We start from the raw sequence: 15,341 nt of genomic DNA on the forward strand, positions 1-15,341 counted from the left end.
ACGGCACCACAAGAATCGTTGACAGGGGCCTTGGAATGGCCTTACTATGTAGTCTTCCTAGGCTAATCAGACGGAGTCGAGTGCGAATAAACGAATCACAGTGCACTTTTGCAGCGGCCGACGCGATCCCTGGGTGTCGAGGTCCCATGTCCAAGGGGTACGAATCATCCGAAGCCACGGTTCCAATAGCCTGGGACCGATCGGCACCAGCGGTGTTATTTCCAGGAGATGGGGGCGGTCGAGGAGCTACCCTGGCCACCTTTGTCTGTTCGCCTTTAGCACAAGTACTCTCCAGAAGGGTTCCCTGCAATCTTTGTCCCGCGAGGTCCCAGCCCGGAAAAGCGTGGAGGCGTTCGAGCCGCCTACCTGGGCTCACACCGAATGGTTACAGTCACTGGTCAATGAGAGAATCAGTGGCACGCCTGCCCAAGTCCTTAGCAGTCGAAATTGGACTCGCGATTCTTTCCAGCATGGTCGTGTTGGACCGAGACGATGGATGGGCTGTGTCTTGGTCCTAGCTGGGTGATTGGTCGTTGCTGGCTCGGTTCCACGACTTTCCCGCTTCTGTTCGGGGCTGCATACCAAAACATCCCGGGGTCCGTGGTAATGTCTGAGGCTGATGTCGGGGTTAGATGAGCTGGCAGCGGTGATGACGCTTCTCGACCCTTGACCCCTGGGACTAACGACCCGACACTCTGGTTCTGCATTTGCCCGCTACTCACCCCGGCGTCAGCCACGACTGCGGAAGCCTGTCAACTGAGTCACAACCTCACAGTCTGGGCGGGAAGAACAACGAAAGGAAGACGAGTGGGCCTGTGTGCGAAGCCGAGCCTCCGCGGACGACACGCTGCGAGAATTCCAAGCATCTCCTATCTTGTCGTGTTCCAATTTGCCGGGTTGGCGAATCCTTGCCCTGAGCCAGAGCAGGGTGCATTTGCTCACACACCATACACACACACGCGCGCGCATCACAGTAAATCTCGCTCAACCGGAACATGACGAAGACCAGCCGGTACCAGAGCAATGGAATGATCAATGTAAGAAAGCACCCTCTGCCTGGTGACTGAGGTATCAACTAGTCTCTAGACCTCAGGTGGTATGGACGGCGCCAAACCTTAATCGAACATGATCGGTGATATGGAGGGACTTTTGCAACCAACTTCTGGTCGCCTGGAGGGCCTAGCGTCTAGACACGACGGTCAAAATTTAACTCGCTCGAGCTCGAGTCACCCGAGTCTTCCCCGCACGCGGAATTCATCTGAAGTTACTCGTAGTTGTCAGCCAGAGGCCAGAGCTTGATCATGGCTCGACAATGAGGCGAATAGTTCAAAGCCAAAGGCGGTATAACGATCGCCTGGAGCTCAGGACGATAGTGCACTGTAGTGCCATGAGGCGGCCGCCATTTCTCTGCGAACAAGTTATCTGCACCGACGTCTCTGTCAAGCAAACGGGGCGAATGCTTCTGGCGGTCCTACAGAGTACCATTTGCCATGGAGGGATGCAAACAGTTGGAGTCGGAGCTACCGCATATCCGCGCTGTTGTTCTACTGTATTCGGAAAGCATTCGGATATCGTCCAGCCATACTCCGTACAGATAGACGTTGGTTACATCGTTTGACGAGCCAGGCAGGCATCGGTGTTGACGCGCAGCAGTCGAGCATCCAACGGGGTTCGGCGGGCATCCCAGTCTTTGCTAGGTCGCTGCATAACGGCAACAAGGGGTTGCTTATTGGCAATTTTTTGACCCATCCAGACAAGCAAATGGATTGATTGCCTATTTCTATGTATGTACTCAACCCCTGCCACACTACCTAGACTAACGGGCCTCGGGGACTGGTCACCCAACGCACCTGAATCTTTCCATCTTTCCCTATAGGATGGCGCAAGTCAATGTACTCCAAATCAACTTGGCATGGTTCAACCCTGATGGGCAGTCTGGGTCAGGTTTTCGGCAGTTGATGCGCCAAAAGAGAATGGTTTGTCCAGATTACCTGCGCAATCCGGCGTGCTTCAGTCTTCAACCAAGCCAGGTTTGACGTAGGTTGTCATCAACGGATAGCCGGATCTTGTCATACAAGTGGCGTGCAGGCAGCAGGGCAACATTCCTGAGGTTCTAGTGGCGACCACCGCTGCACATCTTGGAGACAGAGGACTGAAAACCAGGGTGCTGTTCACCGGAGCTTCTAGGACAGGTTCAGCGAGGTTACATCAAGTTGGCTCCCTTTCACTTGATCCCATGCTATCACAGCAGCGGTCAGGACTCGCAGGGCGGCTATGGCTGGGTACCGCCGTTGAATCTTGCCTGCCGATCACAATGCGTCAAGAGGATAGGCGATCTGCTGCGCCGCCAACGTCGGCGCAAAGGCGCAAACATCGAATTTCTGTTGGAGAACAGGCTGAGCTGATCGCCTCACAATGTGCATCCTAGATCCTTGCCTGGTCGATACTCCGTCCTCAATGCGGTGAACCACCCGTCACTTAACGACACCCAAATGGCACGTGAACACAGGTAAACTGACCTGTGGGGGGGGGGGGGGGGGTGTTAGCTGACCACCCCACATTTTCACGTGAGTGTGGCCCGTGCCACTCCGTAGGTGATCTAAAAGTAATTCAGAATCGATTCGAAATCGATTCTAAATTAGTTTTATATTAAATTAATATAATATAAGTAATTTTTAATATTAAAATTTTATTTTTAATTAAATTAGTTATAGATATATATTTTAATATTTTTAAAAAAAAAGTACTATTATAAAAACTAAAATTAAAATATAAAATTACTATTAAATATTAAAATTAATAAAAAATCATTTTAGAATTAATTCTAAACTAATTCTAAATAACTTCTAAACTAGTTCTAAATAAACTTTAAACTTATTTTAAATATATTTTTAAAAAATTAAAAACTTAAATTCGTATATTTAAATAAATTATTAAATATTTTAATTAGTATAATATATTTAAAAAAATATTTTTTTATATTAAAATAAGTATATTTTGTTATATTTAAGTTATAATTTAGAAGTAGTTCTAAATTAATTCTGAATTAGTTCTAAATTACTTTGAGATTACTTTAGAATTAGGTCAGCTGGACCCACTTATTTTCCACGGGCCAATCAGAAGAGCGCTCAGGTCACGTCCCTTTTCCTTGGTCAGGTCAGGTAACCGGGGGGGCCACAGGTCAGTTTACCTGTGTTCACAATGGCACCGAATACGATTGCAATCTGCGGCATGATGATCACGCAGACAGCGCAAGTGTGACCTGGCAAGACAATCAACAGGACCGCAGCACAGTCCAGCGGCAATCTATCACAGCCCGGCTATGGGCCGGAGTCACAGCCGCTCCCTCCAATCATACTCCTTCTCTTTCTAGTAGCAAACCGAAGCTGGTGCGAGAAACAACGAACAACAAAATTCCCGAGCGAAGCTGGCCGGCAGGGAATGCGATCCCAGACGCCATCCTGCAATAGCGGTTCCGAGCTCTCGGGTCCAGGTTCTGCGCCAGCACGCCCTGTCCTCTAGTCTTTCGAGAATAACTAGCACAAGGTGCGTTTCTCAATTGGTCGTTGACGTGACTTTGTTTGTTCACCAGTCAGCATTGTTACATCATCTCATCTCATCTCAAAAGACGTTTCCATACTCGGTGACGGTTGAGGACAATGCTTGCCAAGAGGGCTACAACGTATTTGGCAGCAGACTGTGGAAGCCTTTGATGGGGTGATATTGTATATATTGACAACGACTACCTTACGAATGTTTACTTCGGAAGGTATATCGGCCTATTGGTGGAAGCGCTGTGAAATTAATTTCGGCGTCCACGTTAACGATGCGGCTCTACACTGTTCTGCAATTAGCTAACCAACTCAACCAAACAGATCACCGACTAGTAAGCCATATCGAGACAGGATGGAGTAGCGACTGACTGGTGTGAAGCTCAATACCTGGCCAAAATTCAAAAAGCCCTCTACCGGCTCCTTTGAGGCTGGCCGAGAATCATTCGTCACGGATCCCAAAGCTGTCCAACGATGACGAGCTGTGGTATAGCTGTGGTATCAGACCACCAACCATTCGACGCGTCGGTAGGCGTCTCAAAATAGCTATGGCTATTCCCTGGTTGATGGAAGAAGGATGAGCAACAATAATCCAAAGCGAATTTTAAGCGCCCTTGGTACAACTTGGTTTCCACTTCTATAATAATCAAGCACGAAGGAATACATCACAAACAAACCAGGCGTGTCGCCCATTTGTCGAAAGTGGAACCATGCCTGTCGTGACATGTCGGAGTACGGATGCCCTGGCCGGTCTTGGTGCGCTGTATGCGCATCGAGGACCCTCAACGGGCCGTACCACGGCGTGTGTACACGTGTTTGAGGCTCGCATGCGAAGTGCACTCACCGATAGTGGCCTATACGTATCACCTAGAGCCTTCTTCATACGGAGTACATAGTCTGTCGATGCATGCTACACATTTCCGATTGAGTAATTGGGAACGGCGGGGCTCAAGAGGCCGGACGTGAAAATCGCCAGTGGACCTCGACGAGAAGAACTCGACGATCGGTGGCTCCATGGGCCATTCCACTATCCACACCTCTCCAAGGGATTTCCGTTGATGAAGCGAACCTCAAACGGTCATGCAATCTAAACGAAACCCCGCTGCACAAGATCACGGGGGTTTGCACGAATATCCATCGCAGCTTCGTTAAAGGAGGACAGCAGTGACGAGCATTTCCTCCTGTAACACAGGGCAGAGCGCTTGAGTAAACACGCGGCTACGGTGAGGGTCACATACAGGTGGATGCCTTTTGAAGGGCTGCTTGCTGACGATCCCATCAGATTATGCTCGCCGCTGCTCCATTGGCCCCATCAACCCATAGGCCGGGTTTTGGAGAGGTCATCACCTTCAAGGGTCCCATGATGGGCTCTCCGGTGATTGCTCGGTGCTCAAGCCCGAGGAGCCGTTCGTTGACGATTGACGGGCCCTAAGGTATGCGGTCTTTGCTATATTCTATCCGCAGGTGCCCGGAACTACGGATGGATACACTGCAAAGTCACAGCTCTACGGACTTGCCATTCGAGTTTTTTTCAGTCTTACGGTTTTGCCAGTACCTTTTTTTTTTTTTGGCAGAATGCAACGTCGGTACTTGGTCGGTATCCACCGAGTCGGAATAAAGCCGAGATGGGTAGACGCGATTTGCTCCCGGATTACCCCTATCCCTCTTTTGGCGCAACGTACATTGCGAGGTTGTACTGTTCGTGGTGAAGAACCAAACTTTTCCCTTTCATCGGAAAGCGGAATACCGGCCACCTTGAGCCATGGTTCACTTCACTCTCTATCCCTCGGGTTAATCTGGCCCAGGCTCTACGGATACGTAGGTTTTCCAATGTCCTGTGGCCGATGAGATCGATTGTCTGCCCATGGCAATCTGGCTGCCCCATGGGCCCCTGGGCTCGACTCCCTTGGATAGCCGAGCCGAGGGACGCGAGCTGGAGGTTTTGTGAGGTCATCACTCCCGAGGACGAACCATATCGCCATGGAGCATTGTAGGTACGAATCGAGTCGATCGTGCTCCTGTCGGGAGCGCGGCGGAAGCCGACTCCCGGGTCCCGGGGGCCCGCCTATTAAGGATAACTTGTGTGGCGTTTGCGTTTGCTATGAACCGCTGTCCCTCTGCTGGTAGTCTGTAGAGTGGGGTGTTCATGGAACGAACCGGTGGTTCGGTGTTTCGGTGTGCTTTCAACGCGGAAGGGAGGCACTTTATCTGGGTTCGATGCTTGAATCGGAGGATTCAAGCTTGGGGCTAAAAGAGATCTACTTGGGATCAGTCATCTAGACGAGAGAACACCTTCAATATCACCCCTGTAAAACACTCTACGTACCCTTTCAGATACTCAAGCACCACATCTTGGGGTCTGTTCCTTGGGTCTTTGGCTCAGATACTGTGAGCCTCAGTTTTCAGCCCTGCTCGCACCGTTAATCCATGTCTCCTACTTAATGAACAGGCACCTGGAGGCGAATGGCTCGAAGCACCCCCTCCTCCTCCTATCTTCTTTTGCTTTGAAGTCTATAATATCTAGCCATGCTGAGTTGATGTTGGTGACCAACCACACACGCATCGATGATGTGCGGCAAATCTGCCATCTGGAGACACCTCTGGATAATTTGTGCCGGAGGAGGAGGCCACCGAAGATTTCAGGCTGTGTGAAAATGAGACTGAGACCGAGGGACATGTCCAGCAGAGGATAGACCTGACCGCCCCCATCCGCAAGTGCGAGATAGAGCACGCAAGAGGCTTTAACTCCCCGCCACAAGGAATGTGAACCTCGCTCCACGGGACGGATCGAGCGGGCTAGACCGGCATCACAGACATCACCTAAAATGGCTGGCTTGCTGGCTGGCTTGCTGGCTGGCTAGCTTGGTACCCCGCCGACGTGGCTGACACCGGGGGCAGTATCGATCACACGTTTGCACTTCGATCACCTCTGTGCCTCTCTCCTGTCTCACTCACCCATGGCATCTTGTCAAAACGCCATCACAGGAGGAGGGAGTTGTTTTGGAAAGGAAGAAGCCGCCGCAAGGGCAAGTTAGAGTTTGAAACAGAGACATCAAGGCGAGTACGGAGTAGAGAGAGAGAGAAACAAATTTCATCAGGTCTGGTTTGATTTGATTCCAAAGACGGCACGGCACACTGCCGAAGTTTTTACATGCTTGTATAGATGTCACTCATGTGAGAGGGCACGAGGTGTAAGGGGTGAGTGTAGGGTGAGGGTGAATGGGGTTGAGGCCGTGGGTAATATAGTCATGGGAGTACATCGTCAGGTTAAGACAAGACGGCAAGGTACGTTTCACAAAGGATCAAGTCGACTGATATTGGGACATTTCACTTTGAACACATTAAGACCGAGTAGCGGGCCGATAGATATTTAGGGAACGAGCATATTCCGTGGTAGCAGATTCTATTCTAAAGAAATCAGAAACGACTTCATGATTGCTTGCTGTTGTACACGTTTTTTTCTTTTCTTTTTTGGGGGGTTTGAATTTCATTTTGTTGATTGTCTTTTGTCGTGCAATGAAAGAAAGGGGTCTGCTGCATTCCCACCGAGACCGACGGCGTAGAGGAGAAAACCCAATTTGCTCTGATCCGTCTTCTCTATTTGCTTGACTGGAGCGAGTCTTCCTGCTGACCTTTTCCTCCTGTAGAAACCCATCCTCGGTCAAACTTCCCCAAGCTCTCGGTCCCGTAGGCCTCCGGGAACATAGCATGGCCATCGTTTTCCAGAGCATGCCTTCGCACTTCGAGACGCATGTGCCTTTGAGACGCGATGGGCTGCAGTGTGTATGGGCAACAGGTCTGGCTCCCTGATGGTAGTGGGAGACAGAGACCATACTGCGAAGCCAATCTCATTGCATCGCAAACGGTTTCCGAGGCATTGCACTAGGAATTGAGCGTCGACAGTCATCCCGAAAGATAGAAAAAATCAAATTGAACGATGCTGAATTTCTGGGCGTGTGGCTGATCTTTAGCCTCTGCCTTCTGCTAGTCTACAAGATCGAAATTGGGTAGGCAATGAAGTGGTAGTGATAGAATTGGAAAAACTCCAATCCTCACAGGACTGAAAAGCGTCGATTCGTCGTGCAAAGCGCGTCGGGTTCTTTACCACTCGTACTCGCCAGTGGCCTTGTGGAAGACGTACTCCTTGCCGTTGACGGTGAGAACACCATCCTTGAGGACGCACTTCCACTTGTTCTTGACGCGCTGGACCTTGTCGTACATGCAGAGCATGATATGCCCAAGACCCTCATCGTCGACCTCGTCGTCATCCTTGTCTTCATCAGGGTCGTCAAGATCTGAGTTGATTGCGTCTTCGTCAACTTCGTCATCATCATAACCATCGTAACCGGCAATTCCACCATGTTCCTTGCCCTTGGATCGCGCCGTGGCAGCCGACGAATGCCTCGTGGCTTCCTTAAGAGGCAGCATCAAGCCGCCGCCCTCCATGCTCTTGGCATTGGCAGCAATCCGCGCGTGGATCATGCGATCAATATCAACACGTCCAATCTCGCGTTGAGACCCATCAGGGTTGCGTTGGAGCAGAACACCTTCAAAGTCGAAGTCGTCACCAGCACCGTCGGTCTGCGAGGGATTCACACCTGGCTGACCATTGCTAGGTGGACGCTGCTGAGGCTGACCCTGTTGAGGAACTCCTGGGCGATACTGCTGTTGCTGCTGCTGCTGAGGCTGGCCGGGCATCTGGGGCAGAGGCGGTTGGTTGGCAGGCCTGTTGGTCGCCGAGGCTTGTATGGCGTTCATGGAGGCGGCGCCTTTCTCGCCAAACTGACCGCGCACATGTTGAGCGGCTCGGTAAGCTGCAAGTCCAGCGCTATCTTGTTGAGATGGCGGCATCGGCACATTCTGCATGCCAGGCTCCGGCTTGATGTAAGGCTCCTCCTTTACAGGCATGTTACTGGCCTGTTGAGCCGGGTTTCCGCCAGGCAGAGGTAGACCAGGTACTGGGAGTTGCGGACTGAGCTGGGCCTGAGAGTATGGAGCCGCAGGCGGGGGTGCGGCCGTAGTCGGAGGTGGTGCAGGAGGAGCTGGAGCTTCCTTAACGGGGTCCCATGGAAACGCCGCGACCTCGAGTTGAGTGAGTTTTTCCTGCCATCCCTTCTTCAACTCTTCGAGCACGCTCTCATCAACACCACCCTCCTCGAAATCGACCCGAGAAGAATTTATCACCTCATCGATGATCTGTGAGTAGACGTTACCCACCGCGTTGTTAGACATGGTGGCGTTTGTTGGTCGTCGTTGTTGTCGTCAACTATGTGTTTGTCGAAGAAAGTAGTGTCAAGCTTCGGTACCGGCGAGACGGATGTGCGAATCTTGTGGTCGCGCCTTCTCCAACCTGGTCCCTCCTTCCTGACTGTTAGACTTAGTTGAGAAACGAAGTCGCAGAAATGGTCGAGAGTATCCAATCGAAGTCCGCCTTCACAAGGTAGCTCTTGGGTTGTCGATGGGGAACCGCCTGCTTAGTCCGCCACTTCTCGCTGCCCAAAATGGCATGCGCCTGTGTAAAATCGGTAACGGCAAATATGCAATCGATTGCTGAAGAGGTCTCGCTGGTTGCTATCGGGGAATTTAGATGTAGGCAGGGTGTCTGGCTGGGCCCTGTTTTTCGCTTGGTAATGTGTACGGGTCAAGATTGCCTTTGTTCGGTGGGTTTCGTTTTGAGGCTCGAAGCAGGCGCTCGCCTATTAGTAAGCTTAGGCGGCAGCCGCACGGAGGGAAGGCTGAACTCAGGCACCTGCCAACTGCAAACTGCCCGCAAACTGCCCGCGCGATGATCGCTGAAGGATCCACACTTCCCGCAGGAACTGATAAGGCCTTAATTAACCCGATAAGCCACCTGAGAAGTGGATTGAAGTCGGAATGCGGGGTGTAAGCCGCACCTCAGGTCTTCGACAAGCAACTCTGGTCAAAGAAACTTAACTTGCTGCACACCTCAGGAACAATGGAATATTGAGCAAATATGGTCGTCAACAGACGGAATCAAAGTATTGACACGAGAAGAAGTTAAAAACCAGGTTTTCTTCATTGCAAGAGCGGTCCTTGTCACTTAACCACGGCCGTCTTCTTTAATACTACAGCACGTCCCTGACGATGCATTCCTTCGCAAAAACAAGCATTACAAATCTGTCCCATGCTAAACAGCAATGAATGATATCTTCTGTCGTTACTCATGACCAAGCAATTTCGTTTCCCGTGGAGAAGCCCTTTCGTGCCACGTAGAGTCGGATGCAATAAAACCAAACTCCTCGCTGAAGATGACCCCAACCGCCAGGAATCCATGACCGACAAATGCCAGAGGAGATATACCTACATTTATTGACGTCGTTTGACCGACATTCGCCAGGCTTGGTCGATGGTGGACCGTTTACCGGATGGTCATCTGCTTGACCATGTCTGCCTTGGCCGAAGATGTGCTGCTGCCAACACCGGCACTGGCACCGGCCTTCTTCTCGAAGACCTTCCAGAACTTCAGACTCTCATCGGCAGCTAAGCGATAGTAGTTAGCAGTTGTCATTGTTAAGTTTCATAATTCCAGGACTCACCTGCGGTAGCAAGCATCTGACCGTCAGGGCTGAGGCAGCTGTGCAAGACTCTGCTCTCGTGTGCAGGGATCTCGACGTTGCGAACCAACGTGGGGTAGCTCCAGATGCTCAGGGAGTTGTCGGGGAAGCCGCTAGAGCTGACGATCTCACGGTAGTGAGGACTCCATCGCAGGCTGGTGACCTGGGAGCCAGTGTCGATGCTGTTGACGCGAGCACCAGAAGTGGAGTTCCAGAAGTGGATGTGGCGATCATAAGAGCCACCACCCGTAGCCAGAAGGTTCATGTTCCAGGGGCACCACGCAAGGGCCTTGACAGCAGCCTTGTGATTGGTCTTTGTAAACTTGGGCACAGAGAGCGAGCGGGCGTCCCAGATAGAGACGAGGTTGTCGTTGCCTCCAGTGGCCAGTTGTGCGCCATCCGAGCGCCACTCCAGACCGCAGACTTCTGAAGTATGAGAGACCAGCTCTGCAACCTTGTGCTCCGCAATGCGGACATCGTGGTTGAAGACCAGTCCGCTGCGAGCTCCAGTGGACAGAAGGTGCTTGTTCCAGCCCATAACACCGACCCGGGTATCGTGACCGAACATGCTACGGACCTTCTGGGCCTCGGCTACGTCCCAGATCTGAACCTCACCGGTGCCAAGACCAACGCCGACGTACGCACCGTCGCCAGACCACTTAACACTGCTGACGTACGTGTCGGGGCTTGTCTCGAGGAGACAGCTGACGCTTCCCTCGTCAGCGGACCAGACGTAGACGTTGCGTTCAAGGCCGATGGCAACCTGGTTACCGGAGCTCCAGTCGAGAAGGTTGAGGTAATAGTCGTCAATCAGACCAGGAGCATCGAGAACACGCTCAGGGGCAGTGGCAACGCGACGGCGGAATTGGGCTGATGTGGCGCTCGCAGGCTTGAGAGGGCGGTTGTACTGCTGGCGGAGGTCGATAGGCTTGGAAGATTCGGGGGGCGCAGGCTTGAATTGCAGGATGCGAGTGTTGAGGCTGACTCCGCAAGCGCTTGCGAGAGAATCTTGGTACGCAACGGTGTTGGGAGAAGGACGAGAGTACGTGGATGGCTCCTCGTCCTCAATGTTGAGACCCTCGAGGGCAGCAATGGCATCCTCTGTTGCGGATGAAAGCACGTTGGATGCTTCGCTCACGCTGGCCTTTGAGCGCTTGTCGGGTCGGTCGAGCTTGCTGCTGCCGGCATTGGAAATAGCAGAGCTTGCGCTACGGTTGGGGATGAAGCGGTCACCACCATAGTTGACAGTCGTCTTGCTGGTCTTTTGCCTGTGAGAGGTCTTCTTGGACTTGGCGCTGGAAGGTGTCTTGGAAGTTCCCGAGCTGGTCAAAGTGAAATCGGACAGGCCAAGCTCGAGAGCTCTGCGAGGAGTTGAAACGCCCCTGGCAATGTTGGACTTGGGAGAGTCGCGGTGAGACGACTTGGTGGTGGTGGATCTAGCCAAGTGGGCAGTGAGGTTGCCACCATAGGTTGACTTGCCTGATGCGCGGTAGGCGTCGCTGCCAGACTGCTTCTCAGGGGTGAAGGGGGAAGAGTTCAGGTTCACCGAGACGGAGGTGGAATGCTGACGGGGCGAAGGTGTGAGAGGCATGCGACCGCCGGCGGTGCGGGAAGAAAAGAGACCCTTGTGGGACTTGATGGGAGTGGATACTGATGCAGTGGCCATTTTGAGTAGTGTATGTGGGGTATCGTGATGAAACGAATTGTAAATTTCCAACGGGTGCAACCTGGCGCACCGAGGGAAGAGGTGATGAGAGCTCCAAGAGACTCTATCAAAAGATTCCTGGATGTTTGGTGTGTTCTGTTAGTATTCTGTCGTTGTGCTCGATATTCGAAGTAGTGCCGCCACAAGAAAGGCTCGAAGTCGGGTGGGCGACCAAATGGCTGTGGACAGCGATGAGATCTAGAGGACTTGATTTTTCTTGTGAAAAGGCTTTGGTTGAGAGGCTTGACCCAGCTCGAAAGCGCAGGAGAGCAGATACAAGGTAGTAGAGGATAGCGGGAGTGAAGAGGTTTGGTATAGAGAGAAGAAAGCTTGAAGCTGGACAGGAGCTCTCATCATCTTTTATTTACTTTGTGCCCCACCATCATCGCGGCCGGGCAACGACGCTTGGACCAGCGTTGCGGCGTTGCCAGATTGACATGGGTGGGGCTTTCTGACGTTGCACCGTCGAACTTCTCTGCCATGGAAACTGCCTACCTTACTTAGGTAACCGGTCACTGTTCATTGCTCGCTTGCTGACGTAAGGTAGAGGAGCGATTAGAGTCACGTGGTTTCCGTTGCGAGTCGGGCGCAACCGCCGAAAATCGGGCAAGCCAATGAACGAAGCGCAGCCTCCCGGTCCCCTGCACACAGCCCGTCTGCAGTTGCCACGACAGAGACGCAGGCTGGAGACAGGAGGGTGGCCCGTGATTCCCTAATTAAGAGGCCTGGGTTGTCAACCTATGCAGGAACATTGCGAATCTCCACCTCCAGTCTTCGGTGTGCGACGACATCCCATCCCATCCCATCTCACTGTCGCTTGCCGTCCCTCTGTTTGAACTTGCACTCGATAGAAAAGTATCGCCCGCTCCTGCCGCAACTCCTTCGTCCCCACGCTGTTCAGCCAACTACACGCCGTAGCCAGCACCATTTTCGCGACCTTGCATACGATTGAGATGATTTGTTAGCATTCACCCTACCTTCGCTGCCCATCATGGCCCAGCCTCAGCCATCACCAGCAACTCCTGGGGCCTTGGCCCAATCCCTCTTCGGTGGGCCGGCAGCTCAGGCCCTATCGACACCCAACCAGCCCTCGAACACATCCACGCAACCTTCACCTTCTCCGATGGACCAAATTCCGGGTTCAGCAGCGTCAAGCAACAACACCTACATCATGCCCAACTCTCCTATCAAGAGTAGAGGTACCCTCGATGGCTATCGTCCAAGGGTAACAAGGACCTTGGGCCAGCGACCAGCTTGCCTTGTCAACGCCTCGGTCACATATTGTGGCAACAACCATATCTACGCTTTCGGAGGCTTCGATCAGTACACCGACGAAGTCTACAACCATGTCCTCAAGCTGGATTTGGTCAGTCACCAGTGGAGTTTGGTTGACAACTACGGCGATATTCCCGGCGTAAGAATGGGTAAGTCGTCTTGATCACGGAGCGCGGCTTCATTCACCGCCATGATCTAACAAAATCAAGGTCATACTGCCACTCTATACCAAGGTGACAAACTTCTGGTCTTTGGCGGCGAAAACGAGCACCGGACCTATCTCTCCGACTTGATCATTTTTGATCTGAAAACCGCGCACTGGACACAACCTTCAGTAACTGGTCCTGTGCCTAAGGGTCGAGCAAGACACGCAGCGGTGCTGCACGAAGATAAACTTTTCATCGTTGGAGGCATAACTGGTCACGACAACTACGTGCTTGACGATATCTGCTATCTCGATCTCAAGACCTTCACTTGGTCCCGCTCCTGGCGTTTCGTAGGTCGATTCGATCACTCTGCCTACATTTATGGAGACAGAGTATGGGTTTTTGGCGGATTGTCTGAGGACATGGACAAGATTGGCGACCTCTGGTGGCTCGATCTCAAGGGTAGTCCGGCTTTTGATTCTGCACCTCACGTCGGGATTTACGATCGTCAAACTGGCACCAGCCGTGCTGTTGGATCGCCAAGACAACCTTATTCTATGGCACATCCACCACCTGCAGTAGGCTCTTCAGGGTATGCCGCCAACTCGCGGACTCAACAAGTCAACCCACCTTCTTTTCAGCTCAAGACCTTTTCACCCATGGCCCCAGGAACAATCTCTTCTCTGAAGTTCATTTCCGGACCCAACATACCCTCGCAGGGGTCTGGCATACACTTCCACGTGTACTCATCGGGCACGCTACTTGACTTTGTTACACCGGCCGCAACTATCACTTCCAAGGAGTGTTCCTTATCAGCACTGGACTTGGGAACCTTGCGATGGCAAAAGCTAGCTGAAGGTCGCGAAATTTTCAAATCGGGCTACCGATGGCACTACTGTACCATGAACGAAGACGGAACTAAGGCATGGCTGCTCGGATGTCCTACTGACCCTGTCGCTTCGGACTTGGGCCCCAACGGGTTCGAGGAATACCTGAGGTGAGTAATCCCAACTAACCATTAAACAAGGACATTTCTGACTCGTCACTCGTAGCGACATAATGGAGATCGATCTTCGTAGATACGGCTTCTTAGGAAACAACTTTTCGCCTGAGCCACGTATAGAATCAAGGCCGACAACGCGAGTAGTCGACCAACCCTCAAAAGGGCTCGGGGCTGACTTGGCAAAACTCTTTGATCATCCTCCAGAGAGCGGCAGCGGCACTGACTTCATCGTCACGGCCTTGGAAGGCGACTACGAAGACGACGACATGATGTCTCGTGTCACAGACGCGTCTGCAGGCCAAAATTGGCTCGCACCTGACGCCCCTACATCCCAACCAATCCACGTCCACAAGCTCATTCTTCAGGCTCGTTGGCCACACTTCGCCCGGTTATACAACTCCCAGATGGCGGAATTCCACACAAAGAAGATGCATATCCCTGAGCCATACTCCGTGGTCAAGGCTTTTCTTTATTACCTGTACACGGACAGCATACATGGAACGTCTGTCAACGAGAGTGGTGCCACTACTGATTTGTCTGACGTAGCTGGGCTTCTCGTCATGTCCAACATTTACGGCATTCCGCATCTGAGGCTTTTGTGCGTGAACCGACTCTCCAAAGAACTCGACGTTGACCATGCCTGCGTCATATGGCACTGTGCTGGACTTGCGAACGAAGAGTGGCTCCGCAAGCGGGCTGCACAGTTCTGTCTCACACACTGGGGTCGTATCGTACGGACCCAAGGGTTCCTTCGTCTGCCAAGGTCGGCGCTTGTTGAACTCTCTCAGGAAATCGACATGGAGGGCCGCGTCGTCGGCGGCGATGAACTGGAATATGTCGGCGGGTTGGCAGGTTCCCGGTTTGGAGATGGATGTTCTGTCGTCAGTCGAAAGGAGAGCGTGAGCAGCAACCACACGCAACTACTTGACAGTGAAGCCGACGACGAAGACGGCATGGAGATGAGCTGAATGTGTTCTTGTCATTCATCCAGGCGCGGCTTGATACACCACCTCGATTTGCTGAGGCGAATCATGTTTAGGAAGGGACTAGCAAGATGTCCTCAATAACGTGAACATGGTTATGGTG

The 15,341-nt window shown here is 52.2% G+C and overlaps 3 protein-coding genes across 3 annotated transcripts; 1 reads left to right on the top strand and 2 right to left on the bottom strand.

The window, feature by feature from the left end:
• Positions 1–7,652: 7,652 nt before the first annotated feature.
• CTAM01_01326 (transcription factor IIA) lies at positions 7,653–8,783 on the bottom strand (the record flags this gene model as incomplete). The annotated part of the gene is made up of 1 exon (XM_060517368.1): positions 7,653–8,783. One exon carries the CDS (start codon positions 8,781–8,783, stop codon positions 7,653–7,655), a length of 1,131 nt encoding a protein of 376 aa, XP_060387829.1.
• Positions 8,784–9,930: 1,147 nt separating this feature from the next.
• On the bottom strand, positions 9,931–11,792 carry CTAM01_01327 (WD repeat domain-containing protein; the record flags this gene model as incomplete). The annotated part of the gene is made up of 2 exons (XM_060517369.1): positions 9,931–10,052; positions 10,109–11,792. The coding sequence occupies 2 exons, from the start codon at positions 11,790–11,792 to the stop codon at positions 9,931–9,933; spliced, it is 1,806 nt and encodes a 601-aa protein (XP_060387830.1).
• A 1,030-nt stretch (positions 11,793–12,822) lies between these two features.
• On the top strand, positions 12,823–15,223 carry CTAM01_01328 (kelch domain-containing protein; the record flags this gene model as incomplete). The annotated part of the gene is made up of 3 exons (XM_060517370.1): positions 12,823–13,255; positions 13,316–14,249; positions 14,305–15,223. The coding sequence occupies 3 exons, from the start codon at positions 12,823–12,825 to the stop codon at positions 15,221–15,223; spliced, it is 2,286 nt and encodes a 761-aa protein (XP_060387831.1).
• Between the last annotated feature and the right edge of the window lie 118 nt (positions 15,224–15,341).

Source organism: Colletotrichum tamarilloi (assembly GCF_030869305.1).
Source record: "Colletotrichum tamarilloi strain Tom-12 chromosome Unknown Scaffold_3.1, whole genome shotgun sequence".
Lineage (NCBI taxonomy): Eukaryota > Fungi > Ascomycota > Sordariomycetes > Glomerellales > Glomerellaceae > Colletotrichum > Colletotrichum tamarilloi.